General features: G+C 39.1%; 1 protein-coding gene across 4 annotated transcripts in view; it reads right to left on the minus strand.

Annotated features, from left to right (window-relative positions):
- The window catches only part of ASCC3 (activating signal cointegrator 1 complex subunit 3), a 411273-nt gene that overhangs the window by 37340 nt on the left and 361005 nt on the right, over positions 1 to 12928 (minus strand). For all 4 annotated transcript variants that reach the window (XM_061623428.1, XM_061623430.1, XM_061623431.1 and 1 more), the window contains 2 exons: positions 2955 to 3106; positions 869 to 1010 (listed from right to left, as the gene is read on the minus strand). In XM_061623428.1, the coding sequence (XP_061479412.1) occupies positions 869 to 1010; positions 2955 to 3106 (294 nt within the window). The remainder of the gene's footprint in view (positions 1 to 868; positions 1011 to 2954; positions 3107 to 12928) is intronic.

A 12928-nucleotide genomic window follows, 5' to 3' on the forward strand; every position in this document is an offset into this window, starting at 1 on the left:
TATATGAAGAACAAATATATTTCATACTACTTGTACATACTTAGTTTTGATTGTGGTTTTGAACCCAATATATGCCACTGGTGAAGGCCTGGGAATGTGAAGGGAACAGATTCAGAAACAGAATCAATCTTTGGGGAATGTAGTTAAAAGACAAACTTCAGACACATACCCCATATGCAGCAGGCAAGAAACACTCATGCTGCAGGGTGCAGTATGAGTGTTCCCTCCTGTATATTAAAGAAATTGGAAAGCATGGTGCACACAAATAGTTCATGGGTTTTTGCAACAACCAGAATTTGTGGCACAGCAAGCCAATCAAATCAGTATAGATATATGTTTGTGTGTGCGCGCTCATGTGTGTGCATGCACACACATGTAACCTATGCAATATATGGCTAGCTTTGGCAAATACATTTAGGCTTCAGTCATGAATTTCTGGCCTAAATTGTGTGTGTGCATGTATTTGAAACAGGCAACAGGTTAGAGTGAACTACACTTTTTTCTACTGATCACTGAAGTCTTTATTATGTTGGTTAAAATATATACAGTAGGGCCCAACTCATACGGTGGGTTACGTTCCGGACCCCTGTTGTAAAGCAAAACACGCTGTAAAGCGGAACTCACTGAATAGAATGGTGCGCGATGCCCGAAAACTGCCGTAAAAGTGGAACAAGCGCTGTATGAGTGGGGCTTGAGTCTAATTGAGACCACTGTATTAGCAAAGCACTGTAAAGCGAAGCGCTGTAAAGCAGGGCCCTACTGTATGTGCAAAAAACTATATGTTGCTCTATGGAAGTGTGTCAAGTGGATTTGTTCCATGCATTTTGACCTAATAACATTAAACAAGACACAAAATAGAACATGTTACCTGGGTAATGTGTGTGGCTTGGAAATCACAGTCTACAATAGAAGCAAAAATATTCTGTTTTCCATCACATGCAGCAATCAGTTCAGGAAGACATTCAATAGGCCCTTGGTAACCACCCTTCCTTTTCCTTTGATTCCATTTCCTGGTAAAACAGTAAACATATATCCAGTTAAGAACTGAAGCTCAGGAAAGTAATTAAAAAAGAATGGAAGGAAAGATGAGAAGGTGTAACTAGGAAGACACGTTTCAAGATAAAATAATGCAAAACCCATTTTAAGCAGGCTTTTGGCTTAGAAGTTCACATCAATAGCCTTATAATTTAATGAAACTGAAATGCAAGTTATATGAAAACCATAATACTGCAAGTTCCTTAGCTTAAAAACAGGGCAATTGAGAGACTACTTGCCCTACAGTCCAAGGTCAAAGATCATTAAGTAGTTACGCTCTTGTTTTAAACTGGTTTAATAAGAAAGAAAATGGTTTTACCATGTAGATTAACATGATTGATTTCAATTTACAATTTAAAATAAGTAAGATGACATCTCTTTAACATATGCTTATGTATTCATAACTACGATGAGTGTAGTGGTCCATTTATACTAATTAGCACTCCACACTGAAGACCATAATCCAAAAACTTACACATGTGTATATCAGCAAATTACTTAGAAATTATCAGGTTAGACATTTCTATAATGTGATGAATAAAAGTGTTCCAAATTTCAGTCCGAAAATATAGTACTGTGGCAACTATTATCAATTATTTCAAGGTATGAAATAAAGAATACAGAAATACACTGGAATATCAGCCAAATACGTAGAACAGTTCATCCAGCACTGACACAGAGCAGACCATTTGCATGGGTGTATTTTTTACTCAGAACCAACATGGTGCAAAGATGGTGGGTGGCAATTCACCAGCTCCCCCTACACTACCTTCCACCAGCTGCTGGAGACAAGCAACAGGAGCTGGCTATATCACCTTCTCTAATGAGCACTAAAGTGACATTTGTGTAAGACAGAATGCTGCTGCAGGGATGAGACTGTGCTGGGACCATCAAGGGGCAAGCATTTCCACCTGCCTTGCCACACCCCTCTGCCTGGGCCTTATCAGGAAGAGCTGCAGGCTGAGACATGCTGCTGCAGGGATGGGACTGTGCTGGGACCATCAAGGGGCATGCTTTTCCATCTGCTTTGCCCCCCACCCCTGCCCTTAGTGACGTTTTTCTGGGGACTGCCCTTTACCAGGAAGATGAATGCTCCTGTTTTTTTTTTTTAAGAGATGTTAGGACTTTATTAGTTTGATTTTTTTTTTGTAAATTGTATTGTTTTTATTTGTATTTTGTATTTGTATTTTTATTTGTGTGTAAACCGCCTTGGGGGCCTATTTGGCTGAAAGGCGGCCTAGAAATAAAACGTAACATAACATAACTGTTCTAGAGCATCCCCACAATCTCTGGAGTGGAGTTTCGGGGGTATAGGTGAAATAAATGGCAATCACTTCCCCTCTCATTAGCAGAGGCATCTCCTGGATCAAAAAAGCCCATCCACAAATGGAAAGAATACAACTGGATACATCTCAAAGTGCTGGGCCATAATTTGGAGAGAACTGTGTTAACATCTCTGTTCAGCCATGAAGAAGGTGGGATGGATGGGACTGGGAATCAGCACTATCAGGTCATCATGAAATGGTCCTAGCTCAGAAGTGCTATTATGCATGTTTGGGAAAGCAAGGGGCACACTTGCTCTTTCATTATGTGAAGTAAGTTGCATAAACCAGGCCCTAATCATTAGAAATTGGTGACTTGGGAGGGGGGCTTTGGATATTTCTTCACCCTTCTAATCCTATAAACACCACTGAGGTATCTGAGGTTATAGCGACATGAGGCTCATTCAAAATTGTCACATATTTTGTAATGCTAATCATCAGAAGACAAGCATTTCAATTCTTAAGAGAGGGTGGATCTTAATTATTTTTTAAAAAGGTTACAACAGTCAAAGCTAGGAAGGACAGAAATAATCTCTACTGTCCAGTATTCCAACTGCACTGAATATCAGCATTCTGTACACAAGTAAAAATGCATACCTGAAAAGGTGAAGATGGTGATATTCTATATTAGGTAAAGTAAGCAAAGAGGAGTCGTAGATCCATCGCCCCTGAATCAGCATCTGTACCAAACTGGTTATGTTTAGAGCAGTCACCAACCAGCCCTGGTGTGCTGCAATATCCAGCATTGCCTAAATCAAGACAACCATTTTAGTTACCTCTTGTCAATTTCTCAGGTGAACAATGGAAGCCATATTATCACAAATATATTTAAAATACAACATTAAATCTTGTTTGTCTTTACAACAGTTCTGTGAGACTGACCACCATTATTCTTTCTCTCTGCACCATTTGGGAAACTGAAGCTAAGAGAACAAATTTGTCTTTCTAGGTTGAGATCCTGTGTATTAGTCCATAAACATGTCTGTATTCAGAAAATGTAGATCACATCTTGCCAGAGAAACAGAAAGAAAGAGTCAAATAATCTTCCAAGACGAGGTCCTCTCGAATATGAGGGGATTATGGGGGTTGGCATGAGGAGCAAGGCATGGCAGAATTTCCAACAGAACAGTGATTGTTGTTTCATCTCAATGTGTGGTGTTACAACCCAGTTTATTTTTGCATTAGGCAAGGTGTAACCTAATTAAGTCTGCAAAGCATCTCATCTACTCTACCTTAAGAGCATTATAAAACACAGACGGGCTTTTCCATCATATCTTCCAACAGCTCCTGTAGTTCCTTTCCCCCTTAATATCCAGTCTGAAGAAGAGTGCTAAGGCTTGTTCACTCTTTTATATTTCAGTTGGTCTTAATATGGGAATCATATTACAGCTGCTTTTGCATTTCCTCTCCCCATAGCTCAGTGCATACCTGTAATTTTTGCCTAATTCCCACAAACTATTCCAATCACAAAATAATGGAGACATGGAAACTCTTTTAGGGCTCTATCCTCAGAAGAATGGCCTTTTTATATAATGCCTCATAGAAGGTGCAACTTTCAGGTCTGTTTTGTATGTCTGTTTCCTCCAGTATTCTGCAATACCTACATATTTTCAAATGGCCTTTCCTATTATCTATTTTCTTCTTTCTGTCAGCACCAGTCTATCAGTTTCTAATCAGTGGTTTCATTTTTACTGCTCCCACTTCAGATGTAACATGCTGCATCTGAACAAATATTGTTCAGGATGTGCAGTGACAATTTTATTATTATTATTTAAATACACAAAACAGGGCCACGTCCTGGTTCATGCTAACTATCAGCAGCAGCACAGCTACTCCCATGGTACTCAGATAAAGTTTGAAAGAAATCCAACATGGATAGTTTAGGTGGGATTGGCAACATGGTTATTTTTCATACCAATGTTAATGGCCTCTAAGACAATGTTGAAATGGGAAGCCACTATGTTTCCAGTGCCACCCATGTGAACCACTTCCTTCAAACAACACTGGAATAGTTACACAACTGTTGATAATATTTAAATCAGGCTAATGTTTATACAGTTTTTCAGTGCAAGAACATGAGCTATACATATACATTTCTTCTAAGAATATTAGACTTTAGCAGCAAGTCAAGTGACTACATGGAAAGTACTTCGCTACAGAAAACCATCAAAACCACATGTTGACATTAGCAGCACTTAAGGTCTATCTAAACTGAATATTATGACAAGTGTACAACTGCAAAACAAGTAGCATTCAAAGAGGTATGAAATGCTTTAATAGCTAAGAATGTTGACATTTCATTAATATATCTGGAAAGCTAAGACATTGAGAGAATTGAAAATTGATTTTTTTCATTTTCAATAAAAAAAACTCTAGTTTTTGTTCTTTTTCAGTTATAGGGAGCATCTAAGCTGCATTTTGATGCTAAAATGTATATGTCAGATGTCTTGTACAGCTCAGTAGAGGAATGCTAAGTTGTCTATATTAGCCTGTACATTTAATCAAATGTTTTACAGACAAACAAAAGGCAGCATTTACTTAAGGCAAACTAAACAATGAAATCTTCTTTAAACAAAGGAGTTGTTTACACATGCAGAGCTATTTCAATTAAATTACACTGATCCTGGAGAAATGTTGAGTTTAAAAGGTACACAAATCTGGTTTCAGCCGTAGGGGAAGAGATTCAGCTTAGAAATTGCTGTTTATGCTTACATTTTAAAAGGTTTTGTTTCTGAGCAAGGTAAAAGCTAAGTACTTGCCTAAGGTTAAATGTGCCCCATGTATATACTTTTTTCAAAGACAGAAAATGATCTCCAATAGAATTTTATGAAAACAACACCACCACCATCACAATCATTTGACATTGTGGATTTCAGATGGAAGCAAAGAGAACATGGATAGGAAGCTAACATCACATTCTTTGTTAGAGTGATTTCTAATCTGTTCCCTCACCATACAGCCATGTCATACACCTCATACAGGGCAACTTTTCTTTTAAGAACTCTTTGGTCCACAAAAAGGAATGTATGAATTACTTTTTTCATATTTGCACCAGTTGGAGCCTCACCTCTCCGCTAGACATCCCCTTCCCTGGCTTTGATGGGACAGTGGAGCACAAAATGCTTTACATTTTATCTTCAGTAAGTTTTGCAACAGAGATTGTTCAGCCTTCATGCCTCCTGCAACAGATCTCCTTGAAAAGAGCTTGAATTGCACACTTTCCAAAACATATTACAAAGTGGGTTTTCCTGTCTACTGGAAAGACAATGAAAGCTCTACTGCACCTACATGCTCTCTCCCTGCATAATTCCTCCTCCCTACTGAGCTTTTCCCCACCAGTCAACTATTCAGCTCCAAATAGCTGAACAGCTGGGAAGGGGTCGGGGAAGGGGTTCAGCAGCCTCTTGAATGCCTCTAGTTTTGGAGAACCCACCACCTCACTAGAAATTGGTTACATTGTCCTACTGCTCTAACAGTTAGGAAGTTTTTTCTGATGTTCAGCCCAAATCTGGCTTCCTGCAGAATCAGCCCATTATTCGATATCCTGCACTCTGGGATGATTGAGAAGAGATCCTGGCCCTCCTCTGGGTGGCAACCGTTTCAAGTACTTGAAGAGTGCTATCATATCTCCCCTCAGTCTTCTCTTCTCCAGGCTAAACATGCCCAGTTCTTTCACTCTCTCCTCATAGGGCTGTTTCTGGTCCTCTGAACATCCTGGTTGCCTTCCTCTGAACCTGTTCCAGTGTGTCTGCATCTTTCCCAAAGTGTGGTATCCAGAACTGGACACAGTACTCAAGATGAGGCCTAACCAGTGCCAAATAGAGGGGAACTAATACTTCACACAATTTGGAAGGTATACTTCTGTTAACGCAGCCTAAAACAACATTTGCCTTTTTTGTTTTCAGCCCAATGCTCCAGGCTATCAAGATCCCTCTGAATTTTGTTCCTGTCTTCCAGAGTATTAGCTATCCCTCCCAATTTTTTATTATCTGCAAATTTGATAAGCATCTCCTGCATCTCCTCATCCAAGTCATTAATAAAAATGTTGAGCACTGGTCCCAGAACCAAACCCTGCAGTACCCAGCTCATTACCTCCACTCACTTTGAGAAGGAACCATTGATGAGCACTCTTTGAGTACAATTCTGTAGCCAGCTGGGGATCCACCTGATGGTTGTTCCATCCAGCCTGCATTTAGCTAGCTTGCTAATCAGAATATCATGGGACACTTTGTCAAGAAGTCAACATATATTATGTCTACAGCATTCCCACAGTGACTGGCCCAAGGTCACCCAGTGAGGTTCATGGCTATGTGGGGATTCGAACCCTGGTCTCCCAGGTCATAGTCCAACACCTTAACCACTACACCACACTGGCTCCCACACCAGGGAGGTTACCCGATCAAAAAATGAGGTAAGATTAGACAGGCATGATTTCTTCTTGATAAATCTACGTAGGCTTCTAGTAATCACTGCATTGTTTTCAAGGTTTTTACAGACGGACCGCTTTATAATCTGCTCCAGAATGTTCCCAGGGATCGATGTCAGGCTGATTGCTCTGTAGTTCCTAGGATCCTCCTCTTTGCCCTTTTTGAAGATAAGGACAACAGCCTTCCTCCAGTCATCTGGCACTTCACCCACCTTCCACAATTACACAAAGATAATAGACAGTGGTTCAGAGAGTTTTTCAGCCAGTTCCTTCAATACTCTAGGATACAGTTCATTAGGCCCTGCAGATTTGAACTCGTTCAAAGTGATTAGGTATTGTTTGACCATTTGTCTATCAATTTCAAGCTGCAATCCTGCCCCTTCAGCTTTACATTTGCCAGGAGGGTCATAGACCCTCTTTTGGGAGAAGATTGAGCCAAAGTAAGAATTGAACATTTCTACCTTTTCTTTGTTATGTTATTGATCACGGGACATATCTTTTACTGAAATTTATGCACAGGGACAGCCATAGTAGCAAAACTCTAACAGTAGAATATATAAATTCAGATTGTGAAGGGGAGAGAGTTACATGTATTCTGTTGGTACTTTTTCTTTATTTTTCCTCACAAACCAGTTTTTTTTTACAATGGAATAAGGACCTGAACAAGCAAATTTACAGTCTGCCAGCTGCTGAAATTTGTTATAGGATCTTCTGCCACAAAGACAGTTTTCCACAAATTGACAGCCATTTACTCATATCCAATAAGGAATAACAAAAGCTTGAGTGTGTGGGTGTGTTCTACACCGTGCCTAAGGCCCACAATGGCAAATCCTCTTTCCACTTTTATTTTGTGCTCTCTCACCCATAATATTTGTTCATAGCATCTCTATCCTGGTGTGAAATTCTGGATAGGGACATTGTGAAGAAATCAGAACAGAAGCAAGTTCAGTTTCTTCCATTTTCTGTTTGGAAGCCCATTCTCATTTTCATTCATTAGCTAGTGCAAAATGTAAAGATACTTAACACATAGTTGGAAATTGAAATTCTTGCAAAATGCTCAGTGTAGAAAAATGAGTCATTCTGCTTGCTCCAAGTCACATGTGTACTGGAACAACTAATAGAGAACAAATTTAACAGATCTTCTCTATTTTGTAACTACTGATTTTGCAAACCTAGTCATCACCATAATAGACCTGAAATAGGTAGCCAATCCATTATCTCTTTCTTGGGTAAGGTTAAGTCCTTCCTTCTTTTTTTTAAAAAAAACACAAACACCTCTCCCAGAATGCTTAATTAAGTTTTGTGATGCTTAAAACTATGTTACTCTATGCAGAGAGGATTACAGTTAGAACTCTCCTTGGAAACAATGGCTGCTATAGTCAGCCTTGCTAATGACCTCAGCAAATATAGTTTCTAATAGTGCTCTTTGCATATTTGACAGTGAAATGGTATCATAGAATAGTGGAAGGGGCCTACAAGGCCATCAACTCCAACCCCCTGCTCAATGCAGGAACCCAAATCAAAGCATTCCTGACAGATGGCTGTCTAGCTGCCTCTTGAATGCCTGCAATGTCGGAGAGACCACTACCTTTCTAGATAATTGGTTCCATTGTCGTATGGCTACAACAGTTACGAAGTTTTTCTTGATGTTCAGTTGAAATCTAGCTTCCTGCAACTTGAGCCCATTATTCCATGTCCTGCACTCTGGGATGATTGAGAAGAGATCCTGACCCTGGATTTCATTAATTTATGAGAAAAGGTCCAGCCAGCAATGCCGGACGGACTTCCGAACAAGCTCTATCTGATTAATGCGATACGTTTATCTTTTCTTCAAAGAGAAAACGGACTAACAGGCAAGCACCCTTCTTTCTATCTTTTTTTTACTTGGTTTAAATTGTTGCAGCAAAAAGAGATTTGTCAAATGAATCAGCTTTAAAGAACTTCTGGGTGAGCTATAACTCTTCTCTGTTATTCACGAAATTAACAGCTTATCTCTGTTTCTATTGCAAAAAGCTGTCCTGGGAGTGCATTCTAAAGATATAAACAGAAGAGGGATTTCTATTCCGAGGAGAAAAAAATAAAAAATATGAACTTTGGAACATTATATTGTCTGGGACTATTCTCTTTTTGGTCTATTTTATTTTGACGAATCTGCTTCTTCACGACGCCACTAACTGTTTTGATGCTGGGAACTAAATTTGTTTTGTATTCTTGAACATAGAGAGATAAGGCAGGCTGCTCTGTTTATACTGTGATGTCATCAAGCCTGGAATATTAACCCAATTGTTGCTGAAATAAGAAGTGGTTCTTCTTTATTTTTGTTTTGTTTTGCTTTCGTGGTTTTAAAAATGGCAATCAAGAAAGTGGCTGAGAATTTGGAAGTAATTATGTTTCAGAAAATAATGGATGAGATTGAGATAATGAAACAAACCCTGCGACAGGGCAGTAAGGAGCTGAAAATTGAACTGAGCAAAATGACGCAGGAGCTTAAAGAAATAGGGGATCCTGTGAGAGAGGAGAATGAGATCAGAGATGAGAAAAGAAAAAATAAAGGGAAGATACAAGCCCTGGAGATTGGAACAAATGTGGAATTGGAAAAAGATCTGGAGTTTATGGATATCAGAAATAAAATCTACTGTTTGGAATTTAACGTTATCTCAAAAAGAAATTAATAAAGATATTAGAGATAAAGTTATCAATGGCTTGGATAATTTTCTGGACTGGAATGACATGATGGAGCTTGATATAGAGAAAATCTATGGAATTAACTGCAGCCATGTGACAATGGAAAAACTCTCAAGAGATGAGCCAGTGCATTTTGTAAAAAAGAAGAACACAGATATGACTTTACAACAATATTTCAGCAACTTATTCAGAATGGATGGCAAGAAAATATTTGGGATAGAGGAAATTCCCATCAGACTCTTATTATATGACTATGGCTATGACAGCAAGATTATTATGGAATACTGATAATGGAAGATTGGACACTGAAATTACTGGACTTAACAGGACTATTGAAGATGGAAGATGGAATTAATATGGATAATGGAATAATGGCTATTGAAATTATTGGACTTAACAGATTTGATGAGATGGATTAATCGATATGTTTATTTGGACTATGGTTATGACAATAAGATTATTATTATTATTAATGAGATGGATTAATCGACATGTTTATTTGGAGAAAAATTGATAGATATATTTCTTAAAGAATTGAAACCTCTTTTTGACTTTTTGTGGAAAGAATAAAGTAATGTCTATGAGATTTGATGATTAATTAAGATAACTACTGGAGGAAAGTGATTTTATAATATAATTTAAGAGACAGGATTGTTATATATTGTAGACCTATAACTGATCTGCGACAAATGGGAAGTCAACATTTTATTTTTTTGTTTAATCATTTTTGTTTTGTTTTGTTTTTTGTCTTTGAATGTTTTATGATTTTGTTTTGTTTGTTTTATGAAAATTTGAATAAAAATTATTGTAAAAAAAAAAGAGAAGAGATCCTGACCTTCCTCTGTGTGACAACCTTTCATGTACTTGAAGAGTGCTATCATATCTCCCCTCAGTCTTCTCTTCTCCAGGCTAAACATGCCCAATTCTTTCAGCTTCTTCTCATAGGGCTTTGCTTCTAGTCCCCTGATCAACCTGGTTGCCGTTCTGAACCTGTTCCAGTTTGTCTGCAACCTTCTTGAAGTGTGGAGACCAGAACTAGAGGCAGTACTCAAGATGAGGCCTAACCAGTGCTGAATAGAGGGGAACTAATACTTCACATGATTTGGAAACTATACTTCTGTTCATGCATTCTAATATAGCATTTGCCTTTTTTGCAGCCACATCACACTGTTGGTTCATATTCAACTCGTGATCAACAACAATTCCAAGATCCTTCTCACATGTTGTATTGTTGAGCCAAGTATCCCCCATCTTATAATTGCGCATTTGGTTTCTTTTTCCTAAGTGTAGAACTTTGCATTTATCCCTGTTGAATTTCATTCTGTTGTTTTCTGCCCAATGCTCCAGCCTATCAAGGTCCCTTTGAATTCTGTTTCTGTCTTCCACGGTATTAGCTATGCTCCCCAATTTTGTATCATCTACAAATTTGATAAGCATGCTCTTTACCTCTTCATCCAAGTTGTTAATAAAAATGTTGAAGAGCACTCGGCCCAGGACCGAGCCCTCTGGTACCCCACTTGTTACATCTGCCCAGTTTGAGAGGGAACCATTGATAAGCACTCTTTGAGTACGATTCTGGAGCCAACTTGGGATCCACCAGATAGGTGTTCCATCCAGCCCACATTTACCTAGCTTGCTAATCAGAATATCATGGGGCACTTTGTCAAAAGCTTTGCTGAAGTCAAGTTATATTATGTCCACAGCATTCCCATAGTCTACAAGGGAGGTTACCCGGTCGAAAAATGAGATAAGATTAGTTTGGCAGGATTTGTTCTTCATAAATCCATGTTGGCTCCTAGTAATCATTGCATTGTTTTCAAGGTGCTTACAGACTGACTGCTTTATAATCTGCTCCAGAGTTTTTCCAGAGATTGATGTTAGGCTGACTGGTCTGTAGTTCCCCAGTTCCTCCTTTTTGCTCTTTCCGAAGATAGGGACAACATTAGCTCTCCTCCAGTCATCTGGCACTTCACCAGTCCTCCATGATTTCGCAAAGATAATAGACAGCGGTTCTGAGAGTTCTTCAGCCAGTTCCTTCAATACTCTAGGATGCAGTTTATTGGGCCCTGCTGATTTGAACACGTTCAAAGTGATTAAGTATTCCTTGACTGTTCGCCTATCAATCTCAAGCTCCAATCCTGCCCCTTCTACTTCATGTTTCCTGGGAGGGTCATAGACCCTTTTTTGGGAGAAGACTGAGCCAAAGTAGGAATTGAGCACTTCTGCCTTTTTTTGTCATCTGTTATCATTTTGCCATCCTCACTGAGTAGCTGTGCTACCATTTCTTTTCTGTCTTTTATTATGGACGTACCTGAAGAAAGCTTTTTGTTGCTTTTAGCATCTTTCACTAATCTCAGCTCATTCTCAGTGATACCTGTCTGCATTCTTCTTTGTCGCCTGGCCTTCTTTCCACTTCCTGTATGTGTCCTTTTTTGTTTTCAGGTCAGCTCTATGCTTTTTGTGAAGCCACATTGGCTTCTTCTGCTGTTTCCCCCTTTTTTCCTTGTTGGAACTGCTTGCCATTGCACTTTTAGAATTTCCTTTTTTAGAAACTCCCACCCATCTTGGACTCCTTTTCACATTAGGTTGTTTGCCATGGAACCGTACTTACAATTGTTCTGAGTTTATGAAAATCAGCTTTCCTGAAGTCCAGGGTGCACGTATGGTTACTCTCAGCTTTTGCTTCTGTTAAAATCAAGAATTCAAGTATGGTGTGGTCACTTTCCCCCAGAGTTCCCATAACTCCCACTTCATCCACCAAATCATCTCTATTGGTTAGAATCAAGTCCAGGATAGCTGATCCTCTGGTTGCTTCCTCCACTTTCTGTAGGAGGAAGTTATCTCCAATACATGTCAGAAATTTCTTGGAGGGGCCGTGTTTGGCAGAATTTGTCTCCCAACAGATATCGGGATAATTGAAGTCCCCCATTACTACTACATCATGCCTCCTCAAAACATTGGCAATTTGCTTTTCAAAAGTTACATTCTCGTCTTCTCTTTGATTGGGTGGTCGATAGTAGACTCCAAGCACCACATTCCTTTTATTACTTACCCCATTAATTTTAATCTAGATACTCTCGGTGGAGCTACCAAGTTCATCTTCCTGTAATTCTGTGCAGGGATATATATTTTTAACATATAGAGCGACTCCACCTCCCTTTTTATTCCTTCTGTTCTTTTTGAAAAAGTTATGTCCTTCAATTGCTGTATTCCAGTCATGGGAGTCATCCCACCAAGTTTAAGTTATACCTATCAAGTCTTAATTGCCCTCCTGTATTCAAGTTCAAGTTCATCCTGCTTGTTTCCCATGCTCTGTGCATTAGTATACAGACATCGAAGACCATGTGATTTATGGCTTGGCTTCCTTACTACATATTTCTGAGGACTGTTACTGGGCCCTTTTGGAGCCAATCTCTCTGTTTCCATTACTGTGCACAAGCCTTCATCAGTCTCACCTATC

The sequence above is a fragment of the Rhineura floridana genome, chromosome 4 (genome assembly GCF_030035675.1).
Source record: "Rhineura floridana isolate rRhiFlo1 chromosome 4, rRhiFlo1.hap2, whole genome shotgun sequence".
Taxonomy (NCBI): Eukaryota; Metazoa; Chordata; class Lepidosauria; order Squamata; family Rhineuridae; genus Rhineura; species Rhineura floridana.